The 22,081-nt window shown below is 44.1% G+C and overlaps 1 protein-coding gene across 6 annotated transcripts in view; it reads right to left on the bottom strand.

The window, feature by feature from the left end:
* LOC139060034 (magnesium transporter NIPA2-like) overlaps positions 1-22,081 on the bottom strand; it is a 35,242-nt gene that overhangs the window by 10,839 nt on the left and 2,322 nt on the right. For 2 of the 6 annotated variants that reach the window (XM_070538754.1, XM_070538755.1), the window contains exons 2-9: positions 21,101-21,293; positions 20,948-21,004; positions 19,770-19,860; positions 18,615-18,775; positions 14,083-14,348; positions 9,430-9,556; positions 6,192-6,410; positions 2,158-3,471 (exon numbers count right to left, since the gene is read on the bottom strand). In XM_070538754.1, the coding sequence (XP_070394855.1) occupies positions 3,341-3,471; positions 6,192-6,410; positions 9,430-9,556; positions 14,083-14,348; positions 18,615-18,775; positions 19,770-19,860; positions 20,948-21,004; positions 21,101-21,284 (1,236 nt within the window). In that variant the 5' untranslated portion in view covers positions 21,285-21,293 and the 3' untranslated portion in view covers positions 2,158-3,340. Of the gene's footprint in view, positions 1-2,157; positions 3,476-6,191; positions 6,411-9,429; positions 9,557-14,082; positions 14,349-18,614; positions 18,776-19,769; positions 19,861-19,964; positions 20,033-20,947; positions 21,005-21,100; positions 21,294-22,081 lie in introns of those variants that run through there. The other 4 variants (XM_070538756.1, XM_070538757.1, XM_070538758.1 and 1 more) reach the window with 4 other exon arrangements.

The raw sequence follows: 22,081 nt of genomic DNA, 5'->3' as shown, positions 1-22,081 counted from the left end.
CACTTCTCGTCGCATTGGGAAAGTGTTCCCCCCCAGCAGCCACCCGCGACGCCCGCTGTGGTGAAATAGCGCCTTTTCTTCTCGACCATCACTTTCTCCCTCTCTTCTCAGCAGCGTCACCACTCGTCGCGTCGGGGAAGCGTTTCTCTCCTTCCAGTTTCCCAGCAGCAGATCGTCGACAAGGTAGCACGGAGAGGCCTAGGTTTATCGTACGTGTTTTTCGTCGTAATCCTAGCGACCAGCGTTCAGCGGAGGTCTTGAGTTGTGTGGAGCAATCTGATGCACGATGTCTCAAAAGCGGACAGTTTTGTTGCTCAGCGTTAAGCTGAATATTATCGAGGAAGCGAAAAGCGGCGTGGAGCCAAAAAAGTCAGTATTGCCCGGGACCTTAAGATAGCTGAATCTTTGCTTAAGGAGATCCTGGCAAACAAAGCGGTGATATTGCAGAATGCCAACAAGTTCGGGGTGAAGCGGAAAGCAGCAAAAGAAGGACAGCATGAGAAGTTAGAAAAAGTCCTCGTGAAGTGGCTGCGTCAAGCACGGAGCTCTGCAATCAACGTTCATGGCGCCATTCTAAAAGAAAAGGCGGACCTTGTGGCAATGCATCTGGGCATCCACGACTTTCAGGCATCGAACGGGTTGCTGGATCACTTTAAAAAACGAAACAGGATTGTGTACAGCCGCTCCTGCAGAGAAAGCAAGCCCGTGGACGTTTCGACGGTGAACGAGTGGATGGAGTCGCTGCCGGAGATGATTGTTGCATGCAAGCCCGGCAACGTTTTCAACGCCGCCGAGAGTGGTATTTTTTACCATATGCAGCCCAAGCAAACCCTTGCGTTTAAGGGTGACAGCTGTCATGGTGGCAAGTGTAGTAAAGAGCATGTGACGGCACTATACTGTGCTAACGAGGACGGTTCCTAGAGGCTGCCCATGCTCGTTGTTGGAAAGTTTGCAAAGCCACAGTGCTTTAAGAACTTGAAGACGCTGCCGTGCAGCTACAACTTCAACAAAAAGGCGTGGATGGCGTCTTCGCTCTTCAGCAATTTTTTTGCAGCAGCTGGATAACAAAATTGGTGCTAAGGCGAGGAAAATATTGCTTTTCGTGGACAACGCACCATGCCACCCACCCGATACATCCAGCCTGAGGAATATAAAGGTTATTTTTTTTCTGCCAACTGAACAAGCTGGCTGCAGCCGCTGGATGCCGGCATAATTAAGTGCATCAAGCAAGGGTACCGGAAGCGGTTAGTGCAGCGTCAGCTGGCAGCTATGGAGCGCAGCGAGTTGGAAAAAAAGATCACTGTGCTTGACGCCATGCATTTTATTACCAGTTCGTGGAACGCAGTGCTGTGAAGCACAATCGCTAACGCGTTCAAGCACTGTGGCTTTAAGAGAGAGACTGCCTCCTCTGCTGGGGATGCAACAACCTCGATGCTCTCGAGGCTGATGCAGGCTTCGCCGACGAAGATTTCGAGGGTTTAAACCTCACCACGACCTTCGCTGAGTATGTGGAGGCCGACAACGTTGCCTTCTGCGGCGAGGTGTTGCTGGATAACACCATCGAGGAGGCTTTGCCTAGTGCCGACACTGCCTAGTGCCGACACTGCCTAGTGCCGGCACTCCGAGTGCCGACACCGCTGCGACATGGGACGAGGACAACGACAACGCCACAGATGCCGTGCCTGTGCCTACCACGTTCGCCGAGGTGCTACGGCACATAGATGGCATCTGGAACTTCATCCGTTCACATAACGCCACAGAGCACCTCCTTTTGGACGTTGCCAAACTCGAGCAAAAGCTCTTGGTTCACAGATCAAACAAGGTCCAAAAGAAACTTATCGACTTTTTTTAAAGTTCGCGCCGGCTGCCGGGAATCGTGGCAGTGGGCAGTGGAGTGCGGTAAAGGCTTGTTTGAATAAGGCGTGATTGGTACGTGTACTGCCGCATTAATTATTATTGCATTTACTTTTTTTTTTGTAATTTGGGTTTCCAAGCCCTGCAGAGTATGTTATTAGTTTATATTGAAGTTTCTCATAAATCCACTGCATGAAATAAGTAGTATATTTATAGGCCTAATTTATGTTCGGATTTTATGACGCCCGGATTTTACGATGCTTTTTTGCGGTCCCGAGAAAGTCTTATAATCGGGGTTCCACCGTACTTAGCGACCTAAACAAATTAATGGAATACCACGGGAAAAAAGAAATTGTAAGTATACTTTAGGCACTTGCAAGACACAGTTGGCATTAATATAATTGACTTAGTTGAGCCTTGCTGATATATTCCTGAATCACGTTATCATCCAACAAAGAACACTGATATCCATGTGGACCATAGGATTTCCCACACAATACCTCTTCATTATACAAGTGCTATATACATTTCGAAACATATGAAAAAGATTCTGCTGTAAGACTACATTAATAAGGAAGCAACCGACTTTTCCAGTTAAACAGCTGGCTGATGAATAGCTAAATTAATTCACGGTTTTGCTTATTACCATGCTTGGATGCAGTTTACGTACACTGCCTGCTGCGGTGTTGGATAAAAGAATTTTTTTTAATAAAACAAAAATTGGTGCCATCTGTCACCAGGTGAGTGAAGTAGCTTTGCATTTCTTTGGCTCCAAGGCAGGCATTTCACCTCCATAGGACAGATAGCGATACTGTTTCTTTCACTCAGAAACTTAGCTTTCTCAGTAGGCATTCCAGCAGACGATGGGCACTAGAGACTTATAAATGGAAGCCACCATAAAAACTTGCATCGATGCAAAGTTTGAGCACAGACAATCCAGCGGTTTAGTTGGAAGAGCTATTTACACTGGGCTCTCCCACTTGACACAACCTACAGTACAGAGTGGTAGTCCTAGCACAACTTGAGACAAAGTTCTGCGTCAACATTGGGACATTGTGGACTGATGGCTGAAAATTTACTAAAGCCTCCCCGAAACTTATATGCTCACTCTAGTGAACCTAGTTCATTTGGCGTCCACAGTGCCAAACAAACAGGCAAAAACTTACAGTGTATTGAACTGGTTATTGGGAGGACTTAGCTATGTTTTACATCATGAAAGTCTTCAAAGACTGGCTAAATAATTATTCAGTCTGAACAATGAAAAATGTCTGTTACCAATGTCTGCTACTCGATCACATACTGTAACATGCATTGCATACATCACATGCAATGAATAATAAATATCGGCCAACAAACATAAACTTGGTTAGGAAACTGCTATTTTGTACCTACAGTGGAGCCACGCTGAGAGAAAGAAAGACGTTTAAGGAAAGAAACGTCAGCAAAAGTGCACAATTAACAATTGACCACTTGTATACATAATGCATTAACCAATCCAGCTCAACAAACTAACTCCAATAGGCTCATCTGCGATTCTTGAGAGAAAAACAAAGCTATGATGGAAGGAAAACAGCTTCCTTACTATGGAGTGTTGGCTCTTCATACGGACAACTTGGGCTAGCTTGTGAAAGAAGGTAGAGACAGACAAGATATCTTTAAGTATATGGCAAAATCCTTGACTCGATGACGAGCAAGACTTCCCGGAAATCACTAAAGCCGTCGCTTGTCTCAGAATGTTGGGTAATGCTGAGGATGCTCCTGCTTCCACTTCAAAGTAGCAACACTGTATAAATCAGCACTGGCAAAGTCCTTACAAATGCATTGCAGATAACAGTGCTTAAAAGCACACTAAAGAGAAACACTACACATACTTAAATCGATAGATTGTGAAACACTATTTGCATTTCTTCTACAAAGAGAGGTGCTGTCAGTGGAGAAGACAAAGGGCAAACCTCTAATATTTAAAATTTCATGCTTAAAGCACAGCGCTGATTACATCAGTCTGTCGCGAATTTCACAGTATATCTATATATCTGCACCACTTCTGTGCAGGAGACGTCCACAAAAGTCACCAGGTTGAGTCACAGATAACTTTCCTATGGAACATACCATATTTACTCGTGTAAGGCCAGCAACCCAACTTTGTAGGGCAAAAAATACAAAAAAAAAGAAACGTAAAAATAGCTTTCCTAACTATCACATTCATACCTGCACGCATTACCTCCAAGACTGCTACGGTGCGTCATTGCAATTTTGGAGGCCAGGCTCGTGCACATGCCAATTTCTGCAAGCCGCTACTAAATGGCACTAGTTACTGTCGTGCCAATGATGGCATCGTCATGGTATTCCTCCAAATCACGATTATACAACATAATAAATCCAGATTGCTTCAATAGTACCGGGTGGGCTGAAGCACACTGTTAAGCAGGTTTAGCTGACATTGTGCTTTCAGACACACTAAAAGGGCATCACTGCATGAAGCGTACGTGTGGATTTTAAATGCGCAGCTTGCAATTCTGCCCGAGACTGCTGTCAATAGCTTAAAGGTGACAGCAATCTGAAACCGTAATGGATGGTTTGAGGAAGCACCAAAGATGTGACCTCGTCACATGACGAGGGCAGCAGAAGCAATGAGGACAACTAAATAAAAGTAATTACAATCTATCGCTAGTGGTCACGTAATTCTGCACAGCAGTCTAAGTGTAGTTCGAGACTTCACTGAGTAGCCATAAGCTGGCCTTGTGCAAGACCCTGTTTATAAATTTTTAAAAAGTGCGAACCTTACACGAGTAACTACGGTAGTCTGCTCTAACGAATACACAACAAAAACATGCGGTTGGGCTTGCTCAACGTTAACTAACACAGCATTAAGACACAACCACAAAGAAAGCCACACTATGATGTATGTCTATGTGTGCCTTCTTTCGTGGTTGTGTCCTAGCACTGCATTAATTATGTCCTGATGAATTGTGAACTGGTGCCTGACAGACGCTGCTAATATTGATGACTTAACGAAGAGCTGGAATTTAAAGGCAGCATTGCCATCTTCATTCTTGCTTTATTGGCTTACTGAGCTCCTGTTCCCAGTAACACTGGCTTAACTGAAACTTCAGAAATATAGCCTAGCATTACAAATCTTATTATTCTTCCAACGCGCTCCCGCAAGATCGCTGACCTCTTGCTGGATGATTTATATATTCCATTTAAGATATGACTACATTGCTGCTCAAGTGTACTTACAGCCATTGTGAGGAATCTCTCTTGAAGACAACTGTTTTGGGCTTAATCACTTCAACGCTTTGCAAAGTGCAAGCTACGGAACGTGCAAGTGTCGTCAATGTAAGTGAAGTGGTCAGTGCAAGTGAAGCGGTGTCCGCGTACGCTAGCAACAGCGGCTATAATTTTTGACACAGGTATGTGGTACAGGATTTACAAGATATCAAAGAGAATGCATACCAGCATACCTAAATGCGGTACCAGCAGTGCCACCTAGGGATGACCACCTTTTGTCATCAGTGAGACAGGATGCGCACACAGTGCTAACCAGACGGTGGCTACAAGCTATGTGCAGTTTGATCTAGCTGAAGAGGAAAATTGCACTGTATTTGTCAGTTTTGTCATCACAGCAGTTAGTCCATTAAGAAATGCATGGTCACTCATAAAGTGCAGATCACTAACCCCTCAACGTCTGCCAGCTAAAAAACAAACTTACAAAATTGCCTCAGATGCTCACTAATGATTGCGTAGCTAACCATGCAAGCTGAACAGGAGCAGTGCCATGGTTATCTGCAATATGATTATCCACATGTAAACATCTTTTTAACCTTGGCATCAGTTGCTCCGGTGAAATTGATAAGAGCAGCTGACCTATCTTACCTTTAACATGAGGTAAGCATACAGGCATTACACTGCTGCACGTGAGGCATTCTTGCCAATAATGGTGGTGGTTCACAAGATGGCTCTGCCGGTATTGTTGCATTCCTCTTAACATCTTAATCCTCTGCACTCACTACAGGCAAGAGTTGAATGCTCTCCCTGGAGAGCTCCCTATCGCTGTCTGGGACATAAGAAGGTTTAACACTTCCTGATAAGCTGATCGCGCTCTCACTAAAGACACCGCTGCCCCGATGGATAACCACAGTATTGCTCAAATGTGCCCTGTGACCACGGCAAGTCATCTCTCTCTCAGAGAGGTCTGTTCTGGGCCACTTTCTTCTGCGCTTCGCGAATTGCGAGCTGAAGAATGCGCTCATCACTCAGGCCTAAGAGGGGCCGGTGTCAGTGGATGCTAGTGACAGCGAGTGGATCGTCTTTGGAGCTGATGCGCTGGTACCCACTAGAGACTAGGGTTGACGACCGGTGCGACGAGCCCGGCGGCGAGTCTAGCAGAGCGGTGGTCAGGTCCGGCAGAGTGCCGTCGCCCATGCCACGCTGCTGCTGCTGTTCGCGCGTGCTTTGGAGCAGACCCTGGAGGCTGGAGAGGGACACATCCCAGTCCTTGAAGGCGTTTAGCAGGAATATGGCACACACCACTGTCATGAAGCCTGTGAGGCTGCCTGCAAGAGGAACGATGCTGTTCGTCCATTGTTGTAATCCCAACATCTTTTCCCCCTGGCAAAGCTGCAATCTGAACACTGGCTTAAACGGACAATGCAGAGGAACACTAATACCAATTGATAGGTTACGTGATATACAAGCTGAAACACTAGTTGATAAAGCATTTTTCAAAACTCTACTTTCATTAATTTTATGGCAAGAGCTTCATGATAGAAGACAAAATTAAGGTAAAAATTTATTTTCTGCAATTTCGCACTGAAACCCCAACACCGGTATGCCAGTGTCACATTATGAATTTCAAATTTTTTTTATCTTTGGGCCATTGCAGCCCAGTAAATGTTCTTGAAACTTGTTAAGTATAGTTTCTTGCCCTTTTAGAATACAATACAGGATTAATTAAGACTCCTGCAGATTTCACCACCAGTATTCCATTCTTTAGTGCCTTTTCTGGCTTACCTTAAAGGGGCCCTGAACCACCTTCTATCGAAGCGCAGAAATGCATTTGAAGTTAAAATAGGTTATTTCAAAAGTGCTTTGCCGCAAAAAGTACTTCAGTGCGTTCAGCAGAAGCGGAGCTATTGGAAATTAAACACCTTCACTGCGCTCCCGTTTCTTCTTCAATGCCTTGCACTGAAAAGGCTACAGCGGAGCGGGGCGTGCACACAATGGTCTGCCTTCTAAATGTTCTTTTGTATGTTAACGTAGTTGTCTTTACTGCCACTACTTTCAATTTTGGGATCTGCAACGCGCCAAGCGTAAGCCAAATGCAGTTGTCCTCAGCGAGCCGTAGTGCGCTTATCCAGTGGACTTGTGGCGGCACACTGCGGCAGCCGCAGTATCTACGCTACGTAGAATATCGCAGCTACATGCAACTGTAGCGTGTAAGAGCAGCGTTTGCTTTGTGCCCTACAGGATTTCACTGCATGCTCACGCTCACATGCTACAGCCTGATCATGCTACGTGGTGCAAACCGGCTTTGTCCTTTACCAGCTTGACCGATGGATAGTAGCCACATCCCACTTGCTCATTTTGAAGCACTATGAATAGATCAACACGAAACGAAGCCTGCCAAGGCGTTTAACCAGGAGTGGCCAGGAGTGAGCGTGCATTGGCAAGCATGAGTGTGGTCCAACCTCAAGTTTTGCATGGTTCGAGGCTAGCTGAGCGTTCAAAACAAGTAGAAATTAGCGAGACCCGCCGGCTGTGACACCGATAAGCAGGGTGACCAAAGTTTAATGTCTACGTGGGCGGCCGTAGCTGAGCTTACCTGAGCAGACAATTGTTGGATTCTTCCATAAGTATACAATTATTATAGAAATTTTAAAGCACATTTTTGCTTGCTTCAGCCTGCTTAGTGAACTTCGTCAATAAATATACACGGTGACAGTAAGAAGTGCAGTGATACAAACACCCTTCTTGATTGATGTCGGGTATTGGCCAATAGCAGCTGCGTATGGAAATACACTTTATTAAGAAATAAAGCGTCCAGAAGAGAATGAGGTGTAGGCAAGTAGGCTCCCATTGAGAAGAGAGCGCTTGCGAGCTCCACTCGCTGCGTACGACAGCAAAGAATGGCTGAGATGCTCACAGCAGCATTTGCTATCTGCAGACTATGCTTTTTCACCAAGCCCGAGGGGTGGAGTTCAAGAACCCTTCAAGGTAAAGGTGGCTATTTTTGGTATGGTGACATGGGTAATTAATTTACACAGCTCAAATTATTTTTCCCTCAGGCGTTCCTTTAAAAAAGAACCAAATACTTTTAGAAGACCATGGAACTGAAGTTTTTCTTAATTGAGCAGAAACAGCGGGACATACAATGGACAGACAACAGTGCTAAAGAACAATTTCACTGTGAATGACTGTGCGCACGACGAACACTCGATGATCAGTAAGCAAGGAAGAGATAACCACCTGTCATTGCATTGCATTAAATCTGGCCGTGAGCCCATCTTTAAAAGACTGTGCCGTAACGTCAAACCATCATGACGAGCACATGCAATTAATCTCTTAAACGTTCCAAATCCAGAAGAGTAGCACTGCTTGTGTATGTTTTCATTTAATTTCACTCCTCCCAAAGGAAATTTCAGTCTTGTCAGATTGGTTACCTCTTTTTCACTACTACACATGCTCCCTTCACATGTTTTCAGGTTTTTCCTTTGCAAAGTGGTATGCATATATATACTGCTTGAAAGAATAAACATTTGGTTATTTGTTCAGCGCTGTTGTCTGTCCCTTAATTGTGCCCTGTTATATTGGGTGTTTTTGCTCAACTCATAAACCAACCAGCCCAAATGCAAAAGCATCTGAAGCCTGCTTTCTTTTTATTTTAATGCAAAGCAATGCACAGAAAAATAAACAAAAAAGCTAAACTCTTTACAAATTAATGAATGTCATTTTTTATCAAATACAGTCAAATGTTGAACCTGTGTCATCGTGCTCAGAACAAAAAACACTTTAGCAGCTGAACACAGTGCTCTACATCATCATGTTAGCACTCTCTAATCACTGAGAGTCGCTACGCAGTGAGAAAAAGTTTACCAACGACCCCTCCAAGGCTACTAGTCTAGATCAGCATCAACTCTGCCTCTCACTTTTGAACTGTCCGCAGTTGTCGATGAGCGTACCATGCTGAGAAGACTGAACAAATTGTATGCGGTTATGAGTTTCTCTGAGCTTGTTGAAATTGTTTACTCTTACTAAAGCAGCAAAAATTACATTGGCACAAACACTGTACGCCTGCTTGCATTGTCAGTATTGACAATCATATGTCACTAAAGCTTGTTGCAAGTCTCTTAAGGCAAGCAGAGTGGCAGGTCAGAGAATGAAGAGCTTTCATTAGAAGACACGAAAGTCATATTGCTATTGAAAGGTGGATAAAACACGGGGCAGTCACATGTGCACTAAAAACCGAAAAGAGAAAACTAAGTAGTAAGGAATGTCCACATTGAGTCATGAACCATACCACAATATTTAGACATGAAAAAAAAATATGTACTACAATGGTTTATCAAGGCTTACCAAGCACATCTTCGCCGCTCATGTTTCCCCATTCCTTGAACAAGATTGCCGATGCAATTAGCACAAACGTCGTAAAGAATACATAGTAGATGGGAGTGACAACGGAGGTATTGAAGACATCCAGTGCCTGAAAATAAGATTTCAAAGGCAGTTAGGACTACTCTCCATAAAAAATGAAATATGGTAGACATTGAAGATTAAAATATAGATTGTAAAGAGAAAATTAAAGAATTAAATAGCCCTTGAGGCACTAAGCATCAAGCCTGTAAGCTCAGCTGAAATGCTCCCAAAGCAAAAAACAAGCTGCCCTAAAGTAATCATTGCCACACTTCAGCAATTACTGTGCTTGCAGAAATACAATGGAACATAATATTAATTTGAATCTGTTCAAAACCGCACAACAGCATTCATTCTACACTATCCATATAATATCAGCATTTCTGCTTTAAAAGAAGAAATTCACCTTCCTGCTCTAGTTTTACTACCACAAATGTGCCTGGCTCTACCTTTTTCGTAAGTTTTCGGAAGTAACAAGCATACTGTATCTTGCTTGTTACTTCCGAAAACTTACGAAAAAGGTAGAGCCAGGCACATTTGTGGTAGTAAAACTAGAGTAGGAAGAAATAGCCGAGGCGCAGCTCACCACGCAATTCGAGCGCCTCTCTACCACCAAGACGGGGCGCAGTTTACTGACGTCCCTGGGTTACAACCCCCAAGCTCCCAGCCGGCAACCGTGCGAGACCACAGATGAGGCGCGGGCCCACATTTACGTGGACCCCATCCCAAAGAACATGCACCCAGAATACAACCAAGAACGGCAGCAGGCCCTCACCGAACAACACGCCCAAGACCCGCACGCCCGGTACGTGGACGCCGCGGAATACAAGCGGGAAGGCTTCACGGCAGTGGTCGTTGCGGCGGCTAACGGCAGCGAGCGTGCGGTGCACGAACGCCACAGACGCTGAGGAGGTTGCCATCGCTCTGGCGATCACCGAGGCCGAGTGTCGCACCGTGCTCAGCAACTCGAGGAATGCCGTGCGCAATTTTGCCAAGGGGCGAATATGCACGCCGGCAGCCGCCATCATCGGCAAGCTCCAATTTCAAGACCGCGGCAGCACCGTCCGTATCAAGTGGTTCCCGGCACACGCCGGCGAGTGTGCATCCTCACCGAACCACAACGAGACGGCCCATTCGGCGGCGCGAGCGCTTACCTTCCGCGCCCCCGAGAGTGATCGTTCCGTGTGGTTTTGAAACCAAGGACAGATTGACTAGTTATGCCGAAGTAACCAAGTGTTACCGCTTAGCTCGACGGTCAATGCCGCCTCCCCACCCGGCACTCAGTCGGGAGGAGGCCGTAATCCTAAGACAAATACAGACCGCGTCACTCCTCGCCCCCGCAATGCTGCACGTGCTTCAACCAGAGCTCTATCCGAGTGCGCTGTGCGGTGTTTGTGCAGCGGGTCCGGCGGACCAATTGCACATCATGTGGGACTGTGCCAGGTTCCCGACCGCAGCTACCTCCAGGACTTACCTGCCAGAACTTCAAAGTGCACTGCAGTCTACAGACAAGGACTCACAACTATGGGCCGTCCAGCAGGCCCGGGGTGCGCTCAAAAAGCACAAGCCTCGTGACCCACTACAAACGGGCCCAACGGGGCTAGTGCAGAGTAGAGTATAACCCCGGGTCGACACTTGGCCAGCGTCACGACTCGTTAAATCGTCGTTTGCCGGCACTTGGCGGCACGGTGCTAAAAAGAGCAGCATCGGCATGCTTTTCACGTCGTTTGGTAGAAATCCACGTGCGCGTTCTGCCAAAAGCACCATTTGCATGCATATCGTGTGGTTTTGCAGAAAACTGCAATCGCGTCTACCAAAAGATGCATATGCATGCTTAAAACGCGTTTTGGCACAAATCCATGTGCGGGTGCTAAAAAGAGCAGCATCGGCATGCTTTTCACGTCGTTTTCCTATTTCTAAGTTATTCCTATTTTATCCTATACTGCATCTTATGCAAAAGCCATCCAAAATGCTCTGTGCCCACTTGCAAGTACGACATTATATTTCCAGCAACAGTTTTCTTTCTTCGCTCAACCAAGAATTGAACTGCCCTAACTACCAATAAGATTCTTATCACTGAGGCTTCCTGCTATAAGACTACAATATAAAAAAAAAACATAAGTCAAGTCGTCTTGCCTAACTTATACTATTTGTCATGTCCTCATGTAATGCCACTGCCCAGTGGAATTAAATAAACAAATATAATGTGAAGGCAAACATTTAAAAGTTCAGTAAGGAGGAAATTGAAGGAAATCTGCACAACTTTTAGCAGCCACACATCATATACAGTGACCAGGTGCCAGTATTGCTTCACTTGTTTCACACGTTTGCTGCTTTACAACAGCACTATGCAATGGGGCACGATGCAGCAGAGTATTGTGAAGAAAGCAAGCGCCTCGAGTAATGCCCTCTAGGATTGAAAGTGCAGTGAAACGAAGGTGGCAATGACAAAACTGAATTTCATATAGAGTATATTCACTGAGTTATTAAGAGCGCACTACAATGTGTGGTAAAATGAGGAGATATGTCATCGCTTCAAGATGAAGACCACTCTCAGATATCCCTGACTGACCGAACCAATTGCACAATTCTGCAAATATTGTAATCCCACCACTCCATCTAAGGCTCTGCTGCTCGCAACTAAGCTTTCCTTTCCTCAGCACCCGTTGTGTTATTTTAAAAGACTGCTGGTCATTTTCTCTGTGCAGCAGGTCATCATCATCATCAGCCTATTTCATGTCCACTGCAGGACGAAGGCCTCTCCTTGTGATCTCCAATTACCCCTGTCTTGCGCTAACCGATGCCAACAAGCGGCCACAAATTTCCTAATTTCATCACTACACCTAGTCTTCTGCCACCCTCGACGGCGTTTCCCTTCTCTTGGGACCCATTCTGTAATCCTAATAGTTCAATGGTTATCTAACCGGAGCATTACATGACCTGCCCAGCTCTATTTTTTTCTCTTAATGTACATTAGAACATCAGCTATACCCATTTCCTCTCTGATCCAAACCACTCTCTTTCTGTCTCTTAATGTTATGCCTAGCAATCTTCATTCCATCGCTCTTTGTGCGGTCCTTAACTTGTTCTCAAACTTCTTTGTCAGACTCCAAGTCTCTGCCCCATATGTGAGCACTGGTAAAATACACTGATTGTACACCTTCCTTTTCAATGATAGTGGTAAGCTTCCAGTTAGAAGCTGACAATGTTTGCTGTATGCGATCCAACCCATTCTTATTCTTCTATGAATGTCCTTCTCATGATCAGGGTTCCCTGTGATTAATTGACCTAGGTAAATACACTCCTTCACAGATTCTAGAGGCTGACTGGCGATCTTGAATTCTTGTTCCCTTACCTGGCCATTCATCATTATCTTTGTCTTCACTGCATTCTCTTAACCTCGTAAGGAAGTAATCGACCGGCACTCGACTTCCAAGTCACATTGCTGCCTTTTTATCTTGCAATGTTAAATAATTCATTTTCCCCTCTATAGTTGATAGCGAAGTTTGCTCCTTTTTAAGCCTGTCATTTTCAATGCTTTGGTTCTATGGGGGAGTAATAACAGCACAGTTTATCCTCCATACATTGAAGTCACATTCAGAGCAAAGTTATGTCCATTACATATAGCACTTGCTATAAAGAAACAAACAAAAATCAGTGCCAAGAAATGTACAATTGCAGCCATGCAATTTCAAAACTTTTGCCTCAACATAAGCATGTGTATCGTTCACTACCCATTTATTCACCACAAACCAAGTCAAGCCGAGCTTTTGCCCGAGATGAGCCTTGTCCACTAATCATAGATCGTGCCTGTGACTACAACACTTTTGCTGGTCTCTGATGATTTAATGTACAGAAGAATGAAAGTTAGTTTTACAGGCGTTCCAGGGTCTTTCAGCTAGCTTGCATGCCACTTTGAGCCGAGTGCAAAGAAAATCTGCTTCGCTATACACTACGTTCAATCCTGTATTTTCGGTTTCCTTATAGCGGTAAGGTACTCACTGAAGTAATACGTGGCCAACCAAATTTCAGATTTACTTCACTACATCCGTGTTCACTACATCAAGGTTCGACTGAACTGTGCCATTGTCCCACAGTGTCGCACTGTGCAAATTTGCAGTGCAGCAGAAGTGTGCTGAACTGGGCTGGTTGATGTATGTCAAAGGGAATCAAACGGCGCAGAAAACAGAGCATGAGGGGAGACAGCAGACACAGCGCTGACATTCTTTATTGCATATGAACTGCAATATATATAAAATGCAATATGCACAGAAAACATGAAAACCCCAATTCATCACAAGCCACTGCTATCCATAGGCTGTCACACTTTCGATAGGTAGTGTAATTCGCTACAGTTTAGGGATACAGAGGGCACGCTTACACATGAATCACCATGTTGGCACATGTGAAAAGCTTTGCTAATCTCGCAGGCACATTGCTCTCTGTAGCGTCTCAGGAATGTGCAGCTATCAAGATGCGATTCGCAACCACATTTGCAACATTGCAGCACAGAAACTAGACAGAGAGCAATAACTTTGGGAATGAAAACAGGCTCTTCCCAGATTTGCCCAGAATATCATATGTTGCCCAGTTCACCTTGTTGAGATAGTTCATCTGGACCGAGATGCAGATTACGACGCCGACGAGGCAGACCCAAGTGACCCAGGAGGTGAATTCATTGTGGCCGGCAAACGTCTCGCGCAGCGCCAGGCCCAGGCCTTTGCAACCCATGACTGAGAGGGAGCCGATGACCGAGCAGATGGCCACGTAGATCACCACGTTGGAGGTGCCGTACTTTGGCGCATAGATCACCATCAGGATGCTGGCCGCCGTCACCACAAAGATCACATACACTATGAACGCTGGGGATGTCGGCGTGGCAAGGAAGGAGAAAAAAAAAATGAAACACTCATTTCAACAGAAGTGAGGAGACAATTTAGCTGCAATCAGAGCAGACAACTAAGTCTACTAAACTTTGGTGCGAAATTTAACTCGTTCATGGGAGGGCTCGTCAGCAGTATGTCCCTTGCACCACCAGGCATCAGAATTGCATGATAATGTAAATAGTGTTAATTACTCATAGTCATCTGCTTGTGTTACCTTGGGTGTTCCATAAGGCATTGTTCCCGGCCCCATTGTTGTTTCTTATTTATATTAATGACTTGCCAACTAATATAGCGTCCTGTGCGCATTTGTTTGCAGATGATTGTAAAATATACCATGAAATAAAATCATCTGATGATAATCGCCTTCTTCAGCAGGACCTTAATAATATTACTAATAGGTAATGTGAAAAACCTTTTATGATGCTTAACTGCTCCAAATGCAAAATGATGACTTTCAGCCGTATACACGCTAAGTCCAAGTTCTTTTACTTTTGAAATAACATGCTTGTGTATGAAACTGTCGTACAGATACCTTTGCATTCATTTGACACCAAACCTTTCCTGGTCTGACCATACTACTTCCATCTGTGCTAAAGCATCTTGCTCACTTGGCTATCTCTACCGGAACCTGCAAAAGTTGCCTGCTCATGTCCATAAATTAGCTTATGTAACTTATGTACACCCCCAACTTGAATTTGCCTCTCCAATATGGTCACCACTCCAGAACTATCTGATCACAAAATTAGAATCAATACAAAAGAGAGCTGTAAGGTTTATCTCCAACAACTATAACTGGCAATCCAGTGTGTCTGATATGAAAAAAGAAAATGTTCTCCCGCCTTTAGAAAATCTCCACTTAGTCTCGCTTCTGGGCTTGTTATGCAAGTACGTGTATATGAAGGGCCTTCACCCCTGCCACTTAGCACTCCACTGCGCAAATCTAGATGTTTGCATAATCATGTTAGTTTTTCACGCATTTTAGGACATACAGAAGCTTTCAATTCAGCTGAACTCCTGCACTGCATGTCACTATGGAATTATATTCCCGATTCGACTGCATCATTAACAAATCCTGTTTCTTTCTGGGAGCATGTGTATAGCTTGTACTGCTAGGAGAATCTATGTTTACTTTGTTACCATGCTAGCCTTCTCTTTCGGATGTCCCCCTTAAACAATGCTGAATGGCCTGTACGTTTCAATAAATAAATAGTCACTTCTAAACGCTTTAACATAAATTCACAAATTAAGTAACCAGTTAATTACTTCAGGAAACATTGCAGTTATAGAATAGAAGCCAGTCAGTGCTAAGGACCTGTCCATTAGTAGGAACCTTGAAGCAAACTACAGTGGAATCTTGTTGATATGATCTTCATAGAAACTAGAAAATGTAACATATCATCCAAAAATTGTATTATCTAAGGCAAGCTCCAAAAAGTATGAAAATTGGCGAACTCGGTGACGAACTCAATAGCAAAGGTAGGTTCGTGTGGTGCCAAATGATGCTGCTCCGTATAACACATTATGCAGGGCAGCATCACTCGACACCACACAAAACGTAGCCAATGCACTTTTATTTAGTAACGTCAAAATAGCTCGTCAGTTTGTACTGAACTTTCTTCTTTTCAGTATCCATAAATTCTATAAGGTAAAAAATAAGTTGTCATTTCCTCACTCTAATGAGCAGCGGCACCCCACCAGTCAGTGTGTGATGCCGTACAGGGTGTGTTTCTCTTCCAGCGTGGCTGGGGTTCAACACATTGTTCGTGGGTCGTTGGAATGTTATTTAAGCTAGTACGCTGGAATATAAAGTTATGAGTTTTAGAAATACCAGTAAAATCCCCCTTCTGCAATCGTATTATCCAATTTCAGGTGATAACACGCTCGCAATAACCATATAAATATAAACTGCTCATATGGGATCCTGGCTGGGAAAAGAAAGAAAGGAAACGTATTATCTCAAACAACCTATCATTCAGAATCGTATCAACGAGATTCTACTGTACCCTCTGTATCGAGGCCTGTTTCCAAGGTATTTGTTCCCGAAATCTGCCATAACACACAAAGGTGCTCCATGCAATTTTGCTCTGCACCATAAGGAACACCTTCTAAGAAAGTAAAATGACAATGCTGTTTGCTGCAAATTTGTGAATGGGTATCTCAAAAAAAAAAAAATTAAATTATGGGGTTTTATGTGCCAAAACCACTTTCTGATTATGAGGCACGCTGTAGTGGAGGACTCCGGAAATTTCGACCACCTGGGGTTATTTAACGTGCACCTAAATCTAAGCACACGGGTGTTTTTGCATTTTGCCCCCATCGTAATGCCACCGCCGCGGCGGAGATTCGATCCCGCGACCTCATGCTCAGCCGCCCAACACCGCAGCCATTGAGCAACCACGGTGGGTTGGATATCTCAAAGCTGGTGCTAACCTCAAAACACCACAATGTGGACATATGTTGAGCGGACAGGCTTCGATTCTCCAATGAAATGTTCCCGATAGTAGCTAAAGCGTAAGTGGTAGAGTACACACTAGTAGAGTAATAATACATGAGCGATTACCACAGCTGGTGTGATAACCTGGTGTATATGAGCAGATGTATACAACCTGGTGTACATGTACACAAAAATGCTAGGATGAAAAGCATGTATAGCATATCTGATTAGCTCAAGCAGGATAGGGACTATTTGTCACTGCCCCATTTCGAAGAAGAAACCAAAAGATCATCATCATTATCATCATATCAGTATCGCCTCTGGATTCCAGTACACTTAGGGACAGGTAATTTGGCATACAAAAAAAAAAATCTTTTTATCTGCACTTCATTTGAAATTGCATAAAGCTATCGCAGAGATATGGAAATGTTGAAAATGGAATGCTTCTGCATAAGTCTCACACAGGTCGCCATCCTTGATGTATGCAAGACATTTCAGTATAGATAAAACAGCAGAATGAAACACTAATATACTGTGCAGAAAGCACACGTGTAATGCAAACGCCCCACTGTTTTTTACGCCATGCTGACATGAACCAACTGGCTGAAAAGTGGCCCCTCTTGCAGGGTATTTTAGTTTTACAACTTTGTGTTGTATCACAGTTTGAACTCATAGGGGCCCCTAACAGTCCTAACAAGAAAATCTTGTGTCTTGCATTTATTTTTACTGCTAAAGCATAAAATGGCCCACTGAGCGAAAAAGCTGGTGTCTGTCACCTGTAGCAGCGAAATGGCAGGCAAATTCCCATTGGCTGTGATGCCATGTCACGAGTGTGCCTTGATGCAATAGAGCAGGTGAAAGGGAACACCTGCAGTAGCGCTAGGGGAGAGGGCATCGCCGCAACGCCATTTAACTGTCACTCTCAGAAGCCTGTGTTTTCCATGCGTTCTTTGTCCATGCAAGCTGTCGCCTGTGTTCTAATTGCCTCTCGGTAAGGCTAAACAAAATGAGCCAAGCGTCTCAACGTGCCCGCTTGCCCACGAGGAGTTCATAACTCGAAAGACCGCTCAGCAGCATTCAATTGGACGTTCATGCTTTTGCATTCACAGTGCTTAGGTGTCCTCAAATTTTTTTGTTTCTTTTCTTGCTTCATTAAGTAGCTGCCCATAATTACAGTACAAATCCTCAATTCTTCAAAAAAGTGACAAATAATCATTTGTATTGTAGGAGTCATTATTGCTCATTTTCACTCTAACACTGTACTGCTTTCACCGAAAATAATTTTCGTGGCTAACTGATTGTTTTTTAACACAACAGTTCAAAATGTGCACCAAGTGTAGTGCAGATTTGGGATGGCGGGGGGGGGGGAGTGTCAATCAGGCTGCCGGTTGCATCACTGAGATTGGAGGCAGTAGTAGTGTCGTCACAATTTATCATACCCATAACTAGCAAACCTGCTGCAATAGTCAAATGTCAGAGCATGACTGCAGTGTGAAAAGCTGGCTACGTGTTGCCAAATCAGCCCTTCTTTCATCTTTTGTTCTGCAACTGTTCACAATCAACTTGATTTTGCTTCTGCTTCTCATCTCACCTCTCTCAGTTTGTCGACCACTTAATGCACTCGGTTTTTGGCAGCACCATGGCACAATCACAGTGCAGCCCGTATCTACACGATGACACGACACAACTGCACCACGCGGTGACAACAGGCCGGCTCTGGGGTGTTGTCAGAATGCCTCCGACTAAGATGTCTCGCCAATTCAGATGAAGTTTGTGGTGAACCAGTGATAAAAAAAGCAAAGGCTCACCAGGTTCGACAATCATGGTGCCGAGCATTTCCATGCTCTCAACATTGCCCTCTTTGGGGCTGTGCAGTACGATCACTGTAGAGCCAAGCACACAGAGAAGGCACGCAACTTTCCCAATGAGGTTCAGTCGTTCGTTGAGGAACTTGGAAGACAGGATGGCACTGCACTCAAGCAGACACAACTGTTATTCCACACTGTGACCCCCTCTCCATAAGAGCTTACTGCCATTAGATGTCACACCCAACTATATACTAACAAACCAATATATAAGCACAGAAGGAACTTAGCTAAGTGCAGCCTCAACATTAACTCAGTAGTTTTATGACCAAAGTGTTTCACATGTTTCTGCACCAAGAACTGTACGTGGAGTACTTTGCTTGCATACAAGGATACCTTGTTCTCACAGTAAATCCTACTTTGTGCTTCTCTCTCCAGAAGCACACAGTGAATTTATCTTCTAACTGCATGCAGTTATTACAGAAGTCAGAAAGGTAAATATTAAGTTCAGCCAGAGTAACAGGTTACAGTCCTGAAAAGTTCTGTATTGGTTCCACACCAAAGGATTGCAGTGTCATTGCGAAAGAAATGTGTCTGAAGACAGCGCATTTCTTGATGATGGCACATCTCCCAGTAAGACAAGTAGAGACATATCATCTGTACACGAAAAGACCTGAACTGTGTCAGTCATCTCTGAGGTGATCAGTGGGCAATCGCTATTTCCCGATTGCACACGTGACATAAGATGCCATTCAGTGCTGGTTTATTATTTTGGCAGTGGCAACCCTGCTTTAGGATTACACCCTTCACTTGCTTAAGCAGATGCATCACTTAGAAAAGTGGCATTTTGGAGCAATTATCTGTTGCTTAAGTTGGACTCAATACTTGCCTCTAGCATTTGCATAAGTGACTACTTTGAGCTGTACACAAACTGGCACACACTGGCAGGCTAAGTAAGTTGGTCTACATATTGAAGCAAAACACTCAGTCCTTGAACACACTAGCCACAATTTCATCAGGAATTTGATAAACAGGAAAAGGAAACAATTTCCGAATGTGCTCCACATCAAAACAAGAATTCGGTAACCTTTCAAAGTCTAGTTTTACTCAGTGAGCTTTCGCTCTGCAAGTTTACCGAAACAGACGCAGCAGCCTCACCTGACTAAGACACTGAGGGCACCCAGTGGTGTGACAAGCGATGCTGGTGCGAAAGCATAAGCTGCAAAGTTTGCAGCTTCTCCAACAGCCACTGAAAGATAGGCATAGTGCAACTTAGATAACACACAGTTGGTTTATGAGCAGATAAAGAGAAAGGTTTATGAGAAGATAAAGTAAAAACAAACCAGATCTTACTCATGTCTATGGTAACAGCTGTTTTACTACCCGATCCTGAGAAATTATGCACAATGCTATGTACGACCTGCCCAATCTTCTGAAATAAAGTGGAAAGCTAGAGGCACAGTGCTTCTTGTGTGCTATAGTAGCATAATAGTGCTGTTGCCACTCCACTTTGTTTATGTGTCTTCACCAAAAGATCACCTTCAGTTGAGGGGTATACACTTGCATACATGACTTGTTTTTGCCAGTTCTGTCCAAAAGTGGCAACAGAAGAACCTCTTACATTGTGCTGTACGTAAACTAAACCACCTGCCTACTTAATGCGGCTTCACTTCAGTTCAGTGTGCTGACCATTGCTACATACGACCACTTTGGCGAAGGCATCGCAATGTTTGACACAATGTTGCACGTGTTGAAGTTCCATTAGCGAAGGTGAAATAATTGTTTTTTTTTTCCCCTATAACGCTTGCAGGAAATGACTAATATGATCACGTGCTTTGAGCTGGTTAGTCAGCTATATTTATAAAAAATTTTATATCAATGATCGTGAACTAATTCAATATTCAGTTGTTCTGTACTCATGTGTACCGATTAAAAAACGTACAAAACACTTTTCTACTGCCTTGAATTTAGTTCAGTGGAGTGTGCAATGCCTCAAAAAGAAAAAAAGGAATTGTTTACCTTTGACAGATTTACTGACAGTCCATCATTATTTGCGACTGAAGGCGATATCTTTTTGAGTTACTCATAAGCAGCTTGAAAGGGGCAAAAAATATGGCTAAAAATTTTGCTTCTAGCAGATGCATGCAATCTAACATCTTTCCAACCTGTGCACTTTTGCAGGAAGTGTACTGGGCTGAGCAATGAGGTAGTACACTTAATGATACTGGTTACACACGAACAGAGCACTTGAAACGTGTGCATTTAGTGCGTAACAATTCACTGTAGAAGAAGTGAACCAAATTCTAAGGAACAGATTAATTTTGCATTGCACTCACTGAGGATGAGCCCGGCCCACCACACCCATTCCTTGAGGTAACCATAGCCCCCAGCTCCTGCAGAAGAAAAGACCAGTCAGAAAAAGAACTGCTGCCATAATAAACACTGATGCAAGAAAAGCAATTGCAGGCCAATCCACGAACGCTGAATACCTGCTCTTGTCTGGCCCTTGCTGTTGATGCGTAAGAGACCCTTCTTCTTTACAATGAAGCTGGTGCCGATAAAGATGCTTGAGCTGATTGCCAATATGAGGCCAGTGTAGAAATGGCTCTTGGCCAGTGCGTCGTTTAGGTCAAAGTCGTTAGACGTCGTCGACATAGCGGGATCGTCGTCCATGGGCTAAATCTTGAAGGTGCAGGTGGTGCAAAGTGGTGGAGAAAATAGAAAGGACAAATAAGTTCCTAGTACCAAGATGACCTTTCCACTACAACCTAGACAGCCCACAATCGGAAATATTTGATGCAGTATATTTTGACAGTATATATCATGCATACAGTCAAAGTATCTCTCCAAACTGTGCATAATGCTATGTGGCATGATCTCATCCTCATAAGCCAGTTAGACGAGTGTGCATCACTTTTAATGCCGTTAGAACGGTGCCAATATGACATTTCCGACTTGTCATTTTCTTGTGTTAAAACGAAGGTCCAAGCACTCTTAACCTCAGAAGCAATACTGGCAAATGCCAGTGCACTATAAATAATTTACTATGATACTTGTTTCTATGAGCCAGTTTTGGTTTACGAACACACAGAGTTGATGCGATGGCATACTGGCTCACTCTGTTCCTTTGATTGATGCAGTTGCCACATGCAAGTACTTCCTAAAGATTCCTAACGTGCACAGCAATAATACCTAGCCTCATTGTTACACCATGTTGGCAAATTTCACTGTGTCGCAACAGCGCTGATAATTCCAAGTCCAGCATTTCGAGACAAGTAACTTAACCAACCAAGTAGGATGCCTTATAAATGTTTCCCAAGCTTAATAAGTATGATCTTTTCACTTGTGAGAAGCACGTGGCAGAGTTGTTGCAACTTTGAAAATGTGTGGCAGTACCCCTTTCACCTCAGAAATGCATGTTCAGCATCAGACCTTGAGAGATGTGGCCTTGAGCACAATACTCACAGACC

The sequence above is a fragment of the Dermacentor albipictus genome, chromosome 5 (assembly GCF_038994185.2).
Source record: "Dermacentor albipictus isolate Rhodes 1998 colony chromosome 5, USDA_Dalb.pri_finalv2, whole genome shotgun sequence".
In the NCBI taxonomy this organism is placed as follows: Eukaryota; Metazoa; Arthropoda; class Arachnida; order Ixodida; family Ixodidae; genus Dermacentor; species Dermacentor albipictus.
The sequence above is the reverse complement of the archived record's forward strand: the minus strand, read 5'-3'. Positions and strand labels throughout refer to the sequence as shown.